Genomic DNA, 12,758 nt, shown 5'->3' with positions numbered 1-12,758 from the left:
TTGAGTCAATTGGAGGTGTACCTGTGGATGTATTTCAAGGCCTACCTTCAAACTCAGTGCCTCTTTGCTTGACATCATGGGAGAATCAAAAGAAATCAGCCAAGACCTCAAAAAAGAAATTGTAGACCTCCACAAGTCTGGTTCATCCTTGGGAGGAATTTCCAAACGCCTGAATGTACCACATTAATCTGTACTAACAATAGTACGCAAGTATAAACACCATGGGACCACGCAGCCGTGATAGCGCTCAGGGAGGAGACGTGTTCTGTCTGCTAGAGATGAACGTATTTGTCACGTTCGCCGAAAGGATTGGACCAAGGCGCAGCGTGATGAGCGTACATTTCTCTTTATTTTAAATGAATGTCGCCAGCAAAACAGGGAAATGACCGTGAAATGACCGCTTAACTTGGGCCACTAACAAAGATAATTACCCACAGAGGCAGCCTTTTTTCCTTTCGCATAAGTATGATTCCCAATCAGAGACCACGATTGAGAACCACACCCGGCCAAACACAAAGAAATAGAAATAAAGAAACTAGAATGCCCACCCTAGTCACATGCTGGCCGAACCAAAATAGAGAATAAAAGCCTCTCTGTCCAGGGCGTGACAGTACCACCCTCCCCCCGGCCGCAAAACCGGCTCTAAAGGGGAGGGTCCGAGTGGATATCCCTTACGGCGGCGGCTCTGGTGCTGAATGTAGACCCGCCTCTGGCTCCCCCCACTTTGGTGGCGCCTCTGGTGTGGGGACCCTCGCCGCCGACCCTGGACTGGGGAACCTCGTTGCGGGCCCCGGACTGGAGGCCCTCTCTGCCGATCCCGGACTGGGGACCCTCGCTGGAGGCTCCGGACTGGCCCGTTGAGCAGGCACAGGACTCACAAGGCTGAAGAGACTTACTGGAGGCCTGGTCCTTGGAGGAGGCACAGGATGAACCAGGCTGAATGCCCACTTTAGCCCGGCACCTCCAAAGCGCAGGCACAGGTCAAACCGGGCTGTGGGGGAGCACTGGAGATCTGGTGCTTAACACTTGCACCTCTCCTCTTGGCTAAATGCCCACTTTAGCCCGGCATGGGCGGAGCGCAGGTGTAGGACGCACTGAGCAGTCACTGCGCACCGGAGACACAGTGCGCAGAGCCGGTGCAGGATACCCTGGGCCAAAACGGCGCACCAGAGACCAATGGCGCTGAGCTGGCACAATCCGGCCTGGCTGGATGCCCACTCTAGCGTGGCACTTGCGGAGAGCTGGCTCCGAGCGCACCGGGCTCTGCATGTGCACCGGAGACACTGCGCACTTTACCGCATAACACAACACGGTGCCTGCCCGGTCACTCGCTCTCCGCGGTAAGCACGGGGAGTTCACTCAGGTCTATAACCTGACTCCGCCAATCTCCCCTTGTGCCCCCCGACATTTTTGGGGCTGCCTCTCATGCCTGCTTCGATGACTTGCCTCCTCATACCGTCGTCGCTCCTCCTTCGCTGCCTTTAATTCCTTATACCGTCCAGGATTTCCTCCGAAGTCCATGAGTCCCTTTCTCCACGCTGCTTGGTCCCTTTGTAGTGGGTAGTTCTGTCACGTTCGTCGAAAGGAATGGACCAAAGCGCAGCGTGATGAGCGTACATTTCTCTTTATTTTAAATGAATGTCGCCAACAAAACAGGGAAACGACCGTGAAGCTTAACTTGGGCAATAGTGCCACTAACAAAGATGACTACCCACAAATGCAAAAGGAAAAAAGGCTGCCTAAGTATAATTCCCAATTAGAGACAACGATAGACAGCTGCCTCTGATTGAGAACCACACCCGGCCAAACACAAAGAAATAGAAATAAAGAAACTAGAATGCCCACTCTAGTCACACCCTGGCCTAACCAAAATAGTGAATAAAAGCCTCTATGGCCAGGCCGTGACAGTACTTTGGTGCGAAAAGTGCAGATCACTCACAGAACAACAGCAAAGGACCTTGTGAAGATGCTGGAGGAAACCGGGACAAAAGTATCTATATCCACAGTAAAACGAGTCCTTTATCGACATAACCTGAAAGGCCGCTCAGCAAGGAAGAAGCCACTGCTCCAAAACTGCCATTAAAAGCCAGACTACGGTTTGCAACTGCACATGAGGACAAAGATTGCACTTTTTGGAGGAATGTCCTCTGGTCTGGTGAAACAAAAATAGAACTGTTTGGCCATAATGACCATCATTATGTTTGGAGGAAAAAGGGGGAGGCTTGCAAGCCGAAGAACACTATCCCAACTGTGAAGCACAGGGATGGCAGCATCATGTTGTGGGGTTGCTTTGCTGCAGGAGAGACTGGTGCACTTCACAAAATAGATGGCATCATGAGGGAGTTAAAGTATGTGGCTATATTGAAGCAACATCTCAAGACATCATTCAGGAAGTTAAAGCTTGGTCACAAATGGGTCTTCCAAGTTAAACATTTTAAAGACAATGCTACCAAATACTAATTGAGTGTATGTAAACGTCTGACCCACTGGGGATGTGATGAAAGAAATACAAGCTGAAATAAATCATTCTCTTTATTATTATTCTGACATTTCACATTCTTAAAATAAAGTGGTGATCCTAACTGAACTAAAACAGATTTTTTACTAGGATTAAATGTCAGGAATTGTGAAAAACTGAGTTTAAAATGTATTTAGCTAAGGTGTATGTAATCTTCCGACTTCAACTGTAGGTATTCCTCTTGTCCAGATGTGATAGGGCAGTGTGATGGTGATTGCATCGTCTGTGTACCTGTTGGGGCGGTTTGCAAACTGAAGTGGGTCTAGGGTGGCAGGTACGGTGGAGGTGATATGATCCTTGACTAGTCTCTCATAGCACTTCATGATGACAGAAATGAGTGCTACAGGGATTTAGGCATTTAGTTCAGTTATCTTTGCCTTCTTGGAGACAGGAACAATTGAGGCCATCTTGAAGCATGTGGGGACAGCAGACTGGGATAGGGAGAATATTGAATATGTCCGTAAACACAGCAGGCAGCTGGTCGGCATATGCTCTGAGGACGCGGCTAGGGATGTCGTCTGGGCCAGCAGCCTCACGATGGTTAACACATTTAAATGTCTTACTCACGTCGGCCACGGAGAGAGGGGGGGGCATTCCTTGTTAGCGGGCCGTGACGATGGCACTGTATTATCCTCAAAGCGGGCGAAGAGGGTGTTTAGTTTATCTGGAAGCGAGATGATGGTGTCCGTGACATGACTGGTTTTATTTTTGTTGTCCGTCATTTCCTGTAGACCCTGCTACAAACGTCTCATGTCTGAGCCGTTGAATTGTGACTCCACTTCGTCCCTATACCGACATTTCGCTTGTTTGATTGCCTTGCGGAGGGAATAACTACACTGTTTATAATCAGCCATATTCCAATACCTCTTTCCATGGTTAAATGTGGTGGTTCACGCTTTCAGTTTTGTGCAAATGCCGCCATCCATCCATGGTTTCTGGTTAGGGTAGGTTTTAATAGTCACAATGAGTACAACATCTCCAATGCACTTCCTTATAAACTCACTCACCGTGTCAGCGTATAGATCAATGTTATTCTCCGAGGCTGCCCGGAACATATCCCAGCCCGCGTGATCAAAACAATTGAAGCGTGGATTATGATTGGTCATACCAGCGTTGAATGGTTCTCGTCATGGGTACATTCTGTTTGAGTTTCTGCCTATAAAGACGGTAGGAGCAAGATGGAGTCATGATCAGATTTGCCAAAAGGGAGGGCAGGGGAGGGCCTTGTATGCATCGCGGATGTTAGAGTAGCAGTGATCGAGTGTATTGCCCGCACGAGTGCTGCATTCAATATGCTGATAGAATTTAGGTAGCCTTGTCCTCAAATTAGCTTCGTTAAAATCCCAGCTACAATAAATACAGCCTCAGAATATATGGTTCCAGTGAAGTTCCTTAAGAATTCTGGCATTTGATTTTAAGGAATTCTAGGTCTGGTGTGCAGAAGGACTTGAGTTCCGGTATGTTGTTATGATTACACCATGAGTGGTTAATCATGAAGCATACACCCCCACCCTTCTTCCCAGAGAGGTGTTTATATCTTTCGGAGCGACACATGAAGAAGCCCGGACCTGACTGTACACACGCAGACGCACACACACACACTTGCAGGCCCCATGGCCTTGTCCTCTTTCCTGGAAGCCTGTCTATAATTATCACCCTTTCCCTGTAATGAGCTGCGGAGAGTGTACGACAAGGTATGTGTTTGTGTGTAGGTCACTCAGTGTAAGGGTGAATGTACTACCGATTTAAGTTAGGATGAGAGTTAATGGCAACAGCAGTAGAGATCTTTTGATATACTTGCATCTCGCCTTGGTGCCTGATGTACAGACTGACTGACTAAACAGAGGTTGGAGGTGAGGAATGTCTGTGTGTGTAGTGGTTGCAGGGAGAGGGGTGAGGTGGAGAGCGCTCACCCTGTGCCCTGCCTATCTTGTGTGTGTGTGTGATTAGATTTTCTTGGAGATTTAGTGAGTACGCAGATCTGTAATGTCATCATGTATCTAGCAGATGACAGAGAGAGTTGAGGAAAGGAGTGGTCAGATTTATACTGCAACAAAGGAGAGGATAACTGAGAGAAACGGAAGTGAGGATAATGGAGGGATAGACGGAGGAAAGGAGCTGATCTCTTGAGTATTTATAGACGTCGGCCACTGCTGCTGTGGACACACACGCCTCTCAACTACAGTATCTATTGTGCAGGGCTTATAGCAGCGTTATATACTCGTCATAGTTAAAGCCACATTTCCCAGTTGTACCAGGTTTGGATAATATTTGATATTACCTGGTTTCCGTCCTCTCGCTCTGCTTATTTGCTGTTTCAGTTCATTAGCTAGTAATCTGTGGCTGTGGCTTCTGCAGTGACAGAGGGGGGCCACATGGGGGCACTAGTGTCATGTGTATGTAGTGGAGCTGAGATCAGGCCTGGTCGGGTGTTTCTGCGCAGGTGGTGGTAGTGATGACGACATAATGATTTCTCTCCCTTTCTGTCATCATTAGGGCTTTGGTAATGTGGGTCTCCACTCCATGCGGTACCTCCACAGGTACGGTGCTAAGTGTGTGGGCATCGCTGAGTATGACGGCAGCATCTACAACCCAGAGGGCATTGACCCCAAGCAGCTGGAGGACTACAAACTGGTAAAAATACTCTCTTACTCTCCTGCATTCTCTCTCTCTCTCTTCTTCTTTCTGTTTACCCCCCCTCCTCTCTCTTCCTCCCTCTCTTGCTCTGAATATGAGCTGGCCAAAGGCTTCCTCTCTCTCTCTCATACTTACCTGTGTCTTTGCATGTCTGTGTGCAGCAACATGGTACGATCGTAGGTTTCCCCGGGGCTCAGCCATACGAGGGCAGCCTCCTGGAAGCGCAGTGTCACATCCTGATTCCTGCCGCCAGCGAGAAGCAGCTCACACGCAACAACGCCCACAGAATCAAGGCCAAGGTACTACATTACAGACAACACCCCTATCTAAACTACACTATGCACAATACCCTATTTTCCTCTCAAGTTTAAACTACACTACCCACAGTCCTCTGCTCTAGCCAGTGTTGTTGTTTGTTCTAGATCATTGCTGAGGGAGCCAACGGCCCAACCACACCCGACGCTGACAAGATCTTCCTAGAGAACAAAGTCATGGTCATCCCTGTAAGAACACACACACACGAATAAAACGCACATTTGCATGTTAAGGCCGTCATGCACACATTCACAGTGTCTGCAGTTCTCTCATTAACCAATCAAGAAGCTGAAGACTCACTCAACAATCCCAGACAGAGACATTTATCTGTTTAACCTCCTGTGTGTGTTTCTCCCTCCCCCAGGACATGTACCTGAATGCCGGTGGTGTGACAGTGTCCTACTTTGAGTGGCTCAAGAACCTGAACCATGTCAGCTATGGACGTCTCACCTTCAAATACGAGAGAGACTCCAACTACCATCTCCTCAGTAAGTCCTGACCTCTTACCTCTGACCCACACAGCCACCGTCTCACCTTCCAATACAAGAGAGATTCCCACTACCACCTATATATTTTTTTTAATTTTTTTTATTTAACTAGGCAATTCAGTTAAAAACAAATTCTTATTTACAATGACGGTCTAGGAACAGTGGGTTAAACTGCTTTGTTCATGGGCAGAATGACAGATTTTTACCTCGTTTACCGGGGATTTGATCAAGCAACCTTTCGGTTACCTGCCCAACACTCTAACCACTAGGCTACCTGCCTCCCCAATATATAGTACATCCTGACACTTGTTAAATCAAACTTTATTAGAAAAGCATTTTAAAAAATCATTATACATTTTAGAACAAACATTTTGAAACACATATTGCTGGGGAAATTCACAGGGACCACCACCTTTTTGCTTTAAGCACCTTTATCATTGGGAAAGTGATAAACTATAACCAAAACAAGATAATGATGATGGTGAGCACTTATGAATGCATTTTTCATACAAGCTCAATAAAAAACACAAACATTAAAAGGTAAAAGATACAACAGGTAAGAAATACATGAAATAAGGTGAGAGGAACAGCAGGCTATAGCACAACTGTTCATCATATTATACATCCTGTAAAATAATGTTTCTCTTCTGATCTGCCCTGGAATGTTCAGGGCTTCCCTTTTCCTCCTTCCACCTCTTCCTTTATTTCCCCCTTTATGGCTTCCTGTTTTATGTCTTCCTCTTTTATGTCCTCGCTCTCTCTTTTCCTCTGCTCTCCTCTTTCCTCAATGCCTAGCTCTGCCATTTTCTCCTCGACACGCTTGCTCTCGACACTCTTTCTCACTCTCTCGCTCAAGGCTGGGAAATCATTTGGGAATATCATTAGCGTCTCACTATTATCCTGCACCATGATTATCCCAGTATCATACACATTTATAGTGCCTGCCTTCGTTTTCAGTTGTTTGCCATCTTGAATTTTTCTCCACTGTTTTCCCTCAGGATAGTGTTTCAGTATTTCCTCTTCCCATGTAGAAACATTTGTTGTGTAGAAAATGAGGTTGCATGGAGCCTGTTTTCTTTCATCACGATATAAAGTCTCAGGATTTCCCTGCAAAATGTCTCTTTTTTTTCTTTTTTATCTGTCATCCCCTCAGGGTAGGGGATGAGGGGGGGCAATATGTTCAGTTGTTTTACCTCTGCCATTTCTAGATGTGGCAACTAGATTTCCTTTGACTGTTTGTTTACTACCACCTGTAATAAAGATGAATGTTAATGTATTTATTATCAAGGTCACTCATTAACAACATTCTCTTTCACAAAAAAGCCAGGTTAAATATTAGGGCCCTGTATTTCCTTGACTAATATTGGAAGTCTTTCATCTGTACTCACTCACTCACTTTCTGATCTCGTCTCTCTGTCTGTAGAGGATCTGTGTTCGTTCAGTTCTGAAGCCTTTTCCTCTTCCTTTAACAACCTCGGTGAAGCAGGAGATACAGTACTGTGTCCCCTCTTGGAAATTGTTTCCGTTTTTTACGAGTTCTAAGGACAACTGAAAAGATGACCTCAAAACAAGTGTAACTGGCGATCTTTCCGTTGGTCACTCCCGTGTATAACGGAGGTTAAGGTGACGTGCCAGGTAGAATGACAGATGCGCCTTTCTGACGTTGAGGTCTCAACTGAATGAAAACGATATCTGAAATGTGTGAGTGAACCCAGAGGAAACTTCAGGGATGAATGTTGATCGATTGGATATACTTGAAAATACGATGGTTGCCAATGATCAGGTTACATTGCTACATTGCTGTCTAACTATTTCTCTCTATCCCTCGCTTTCTCTCTCTGTCAGTGTCCGTTCAGGAGAGTTTGGAGAGGAAGTTTGGAAAGCAGGGAGGACCAATCCCCATTGTCCCCACCGCTGACTTCCAGGCCAGAGTCGCTGTGAGCACACACACACACACACACACACACACACACACACACACACACACACACACACACACACACACACACACACACACACACACACACACACACACACACACACACACACACACACACACACACACACACACACACACACACACAACCTATGTGGTATGGAAATGATGTAATGTGTTGGCAGTTTGATAACACATCTTTCCTTCCTCTCTCCACTCCAGGGAGCTTCTGAGAAGGACATTGTTCACTCTGGCCTGGCCTACACCATGGAGAGATCTGCCAGGGTAAGAGTGTGAGCGTGCTTACATGTATGCGTGTGTGTCTGCGTGTGTTGGTGAGGTTAGTGCCGATGAGTCAGATCCTAGAATTTAATCATATGTTCTCTATGAGACAGACTGTGATAATGACAATGTCCCCGCCCTGGCCCGGGGCACCTCTCAATCACACCACCAGGTGTCTGTGTATGTTTGTGTCGGTGTGTGTGACTGGTTTTGCCAGTGTAACTGGTATCTAACTAGGGTTTGTGTGTTTTTGTCCCCCTGCAGCAAATCATGCGTACGGCCAGTAAGTACAACCTGGGTCTGGACCTGCGGACGGCTGCGTACGTCAACGCCATCGAGAAGGTGTTCAAGGTCTACAACGAGGCCGGCATCACCGTCACATAATCACCCTATCTAAGTCAGACCCCACCCATACTGCCCTGCTATTGGTTCTACCGCTTCCCCGTCGCCCAATCAGCCTTTTGAACATTTACATTAGAGATCCCCGCCTCCCCTTCGTACGCACGCACACAGACATACATGCATACACACACACTGAAACATACTGTGTTCTGTGTCCCATGACCTCGCCGTATCTCATTATCATGACAGTAACTCAGTATTTCTGTATCGTTTTGTTTCAGTATTGTCGTTCAGTAATTTGTGTATTGTGAAAGGAGCAGGTTGTAGCAGGAAGCAAGCTATGCTGAGAGAGCTTCAAGACAACCCTATCGGAGTTCAACATCTGTCTTTTTGTCTTGTTTGACCCTGGTGTTGCCATGGTTTCAGACCACAGCACTGGAAATGCCTTAGCTCTGACGGAGCTCTGACCTGAAGAGATGCACATACACCCCTATACTGTACTTTATAAAAGGAAATCGATTTAATGTTAACTTTAGTCTTATACTTTTTTTTTAAGGGAAATAGTTTAAAACTTTATAACAGGGAAAGATGACATCATATGTGTTTCTCAGTTTTCCTCCCAGAGGTTAGAGGTCAGGGCCCGTATCCACAAAGCATCTCAGAAAAGGTCCTAGGAATCCTGTTATAACCTGTTTTAAGACACAAAAAAAAATCAGAATAAGTTTAAGACACTGATCAGATGGGCCTCCCGAGTGGCGCAGAGGTCTAAGGCACAGCTTGAGGCGTCACTACAAAGCTGGGTTCGATCCCAGGCTGTGTCACAACTGGCCATGACCGGGAGTCCCATAGGGCGGCGCACAATTGGACCAGCGTCATCCGGGTTAGTGGAGGGCTTGTCCGGGGGGGCTTTGATTGCGCTCGCGCTCTAGCGACTCCTTGTTGCGGGCTGGGTGCTTGCAGTGAACAGTGTTTGAACAGTTTCTGCCGACACAGTGGTGCAGCTGGCTTCTGGGTTAAGCGGGTGGGTGTTAAGAGTGCGGTTTGGCAGGTTTATGTTTCGGCCTTCATGTTTCAGACTCGACCTTCACCTCTCCTGAGTCCATTGGGGAGTTTCAGCGAGGAGACAAGATCGAAATTGGGGAGAAAAAGGGGGTACAATACAAACTAACAAAAAGGCACTGCTCAGACAAACTCTGAGCCAGGAGTAAAATCAACTACTAAAACTTTTATCACGACGTTTTGAGGTTCTGCAAAGGAAAGATAGTGATGACGCTCATTGCCGTTGTTGTAAATGATGGGGGAATAACCAATCACGATGAGGTATTGGCAGCTGTGAACTCTATAGAGCACACACGTACATCAAATGTTGTCATGGTAAAACGTTTGATATCATTTTCATCCTGACACAATCACTTTGCTTATTTTTAATGATTGCCCAATATGTTGGCATGCATAAAATAAATACTGTAATCAAATTTTTATGGTTGTCAAAAGCTTTATTTTGACAATATTACCGTTATAGCAACACACACATTGTCACTCCTATTTAACAACTCTAAATCGCTTTGGCACAGTAGGCATCAAGTCACTTGCCCATAATGTTTGAAAGGTCTGTCATTTTCATTGAACACAATCAAAGGTTGCATAAGCACTAGATGCCTACAGTTGCACAATTTATAGGGTTGCCCAATTTAGACATATTTTTTAACTATGTGAGTGTGCGTTCCAAATGGATAACTTGAAATAACTTGATGTAGGTCATTAAATAATCAAAGGAAAATGGGTTTATTCATTAGCGTAGTGGTTATAAATATTTAGGCATATGATGTGAAATCATTGTCAAAAGGGCAAGAGATACTGTTGATTGTAGGTCTAGATTATTTAGGAATTGATGAAATATCAAAATGTTCTTTTAAAAACTCAAAAGCTATTGCAAATGACACAGGAACCACTGACTGGCTGCATTTGTCTGTTATCAAGACACCTGCTGGTAACTCTTAACTGGTTAGGACGCTTTGTTGATACGGGCCCCGGGCTCAGGGTTAGAGGTCAGGGGTTATGGTTAGCGTTCTGAGCTGAGGAACACTGGGTTCTACTGTGTTTGGTTGTTAGTAAAGTTCTACACCCTTCTCCACTACATCAGTCCCACCACGAGCCCCCCAACCTTCCCTGCCTACTGCTCCTGTCTTGTCCAATCTGACCCTCCTCCAAACCCCCCACCCCACCCTGAGCGAGAGTAGAGATACTCAATGGAACAAACGTTCTCCTTTTACTTCTCCAATAACCCGTTCATGCCCGCAAATGGAAATTGCTTTGGGAAATGTATTTCCTTTTTTGTTGTTGAAAACCAATAAAATGATGACAAAAACACAAGTGTGGCTTGACTGTGATGTATACGTGCAGTATGTGAGGTACAGAGACAGACAAGAGACTAGTGCTGAAAGATAGGTGTTTTATTCATGTCCTATTAACTTTATACAGATCTCAGTTACAGTACAGTGTATGGGGTTGGTTGAGGGGAAGGAAGGTTTGTGGTTGATGTATCCAGAGGACTCTTCAGGGGTGAGTGGAGAGATGGTATAGTCCATGTAGGGATGGAGTGGGGACATGGTATAGTCCAGGTCGGGGGATTATTTCAAAAGGCTCTTTCCGAAAGACTTGGCCTTGTCTGCAGCACTGTCCTTGGCTGCATTGGCTGCTACCCCTTTCACCGCATCAGTCACCATTTCTCCAATACCTGGAGAAACAACCACATCATCAGTCACCATTTCACCAATACCTGGAGAAACAACCACATCATCAGTCACCATTTCACCAATACCTGGAGAAACAACCACATCATCAGTCACCATTTCACCAATACCTGGAGAAACAACCACATCACCAGTCACCATTTCACCAATGCATACAAAGACATCGGACTCCCAACAGAATCATTATACTTCTTACACCTGGGTCGCATTTAGGAGGCTGCAACATACTGAATGTTGTAGATAGGAATTCAATGAATAGAGTTGACATTGTGGGTGTGTGTCGAGATCAGGCGCCGCATTCTGTCTTCAACGAGGTCCGGAGGGTCACACTGAACATTAGTTATATTTCCTTGCCATCAAAATTTGCAAAAAATTGTCCCTCTATCCATTGTTTTTGGAATTTTCGATGGTCCCTTACTGTCTAGCTTTCATTTCTGTGATTATTAGTGAGCTGGACACTGTCAAGAAACTATGTGGGTCTATTATAATTTCCACACAGTTTGGATTTGGTTTTAGTTATTTGAAAGTATACTGAGTTACTTTCGTTTGACATCCCTGATCGAGACCCATACAGGTGAGGCTACATGACCGTGTTAGCATTGTAACTCAGAATAGACAGATCACCTTGATCTTTCTTCGGTTCCTTCGTTCCTCCTCCGATCATATCTCCCACCTTCCCCTTCACCACACCAGCTAGACAGAGGGAGAGAGAGAGGGGGGGCTGTCAAACATGCACCTTCTGTCTCGACATGACGAGACATTTGGTGGAATTAAATCGTATGTCTCGTTAGGGAGAATGTATCAGCTGTGATGCCACAGAATCTTCGTTTATTTTTTCCCTTTCTGATAGAAATGAGCTCCCACACTTTTAAAATGTAGACAAATCCAACTGAACATTTTGAAACATGAGCAGTGCCATAAAGTACAGATCCAAGATTTTTTTTCTCTTCCTTATTTAGTTTAAGAATGTTGTTGGCTCATCAACTGCAGATACGCTTAAAATACCAAAGTCCAGATTGAACATTTTGAAGGCTGATAACACAACAATGAACACTCAAATCAAAGCAAAATTGTATATTAGTGCATATAAACATCATTTTTGCTGTGTGTTTGGTTTTAAATGATTAATTCTCCACATGAATGTCCCCCATCATTCAACCACGTAAACAAACACCATTATCAATTTATCTTATAGATGCCTTTTTCTCACCTGCTTTGTCGATGACCGCATCCACCTGTTTCCCTGATCCTTTCAGAAGATCCATCTCTGCGTGTTCTGTACTCGGCGGTAGAGTGTGTGAGAACTTTTGGATGTGGGTGGGTGTGTGTGTGTGTGTGTGCATTGGTTTATATGAGGTTGGGAGAGCTGCTTAGAGGCCACCCCTCCATCACACACCCCTCAAGTCACACACACACACCCTCAGGGTGCGCAATGCTTTTGTTGTTGGTGTCCATATGAAAACTTGTTGTCAGTGGAAATGCCCAGC

General features: G+C 45.5%; 2 protein-coding genes across 2 annotated transcripts in view; one reads left to right on the top strand and one right to left on the bottom strand.

Moving 5' to 3' along the window:
• LOC124040063 (glutamate dehydrogenase, mitochondrial-like) overlaps positions 1 to 10,891 on the top strand; it is a 39,535-nt gene extending 28,644 nt beyond the window's left edge. The window contains exons 7-13 of the mRNA XM_046356841.1: positions 5,015 to 5,152; positions 5,317 to 5,454; positions 5,578 to 5,658; positions 5,835 to 5,958; positions 7,804 to 7,895; positions 8,117 to 8,179; positions 8,441 to 10,891. Of these exons, the coding sequence (XP_046212797.1) occupies positions 5,015 to 5,152; positions 5,317 to 5,454; positions 5,578 to 5,658; positions 5,835 to 5,958; positions 7,804 to 7,895; positions 8,117 to 8,179; positions 8,441 to 8,560 (756 nt within the window). The 3' untranslated portion in view covers positions 8,561 to 10,891. The remainder of the gene's footprint in view (positions 1 to 5,014; positions 5,153 to 5,316; positions 5,455 to 5,577; positions 5,659 to 5,834; positions 5,959 to 7,803; positions 7,896 to 8,116; positions 8,180 to 8,440) is intronic.
• A 65-nt stretch (positions 10,892 to 10,956) lies between these two features.
• On the bottom strand, positions 10,957 to 12,636 carry LOC124040064. The gene is made up of 3 exons (XM_046356842.1): positions 12,482 to 12,636; positions 11,896 to 11,964; positions 10,957 to 11,255 (listed from the first exon to the last, which is right to left on the bottom strand). The coding sequence occupies exons 1-3, from the start codon at positions 12,612 to 12,614 to the stop codon at positions 11,149 to 11,151; spliced, it is 309 nt and encodes a 102-aa protein (XP_046212798.1). The 5' UTR covers positions 12,615 to 12,636; the 3' UTR covers positions 10,957 to 11,148.
• Positions 12,637 to 12,758: the final 122 nt, after the last annotated feature.

The sequence above is a fragment of the Oncorhynchus gorbuscha genome, linkage group LG07, assembly GCF_021184085.1.
Source record: "Oncorhynchus gorbuscha isolate QuinsamMale2020 ecotype Even-year linkage group LG07, OgorEven_v1.0, whole genome shotgun sequence".
Classification (NCBI taxonomy): Eukaryota; Metazoa; Chordata; class Actinopteri; order Salmoniformes; family Salmonidae; genus Oncorhynchus; species Oncorhynchus gorbuscha.
The sequence above is the reverse complement of the archived record's forward strand: the minus strand, read 5'-3'. Positions and strand labels throughout refer to the sequence as shown.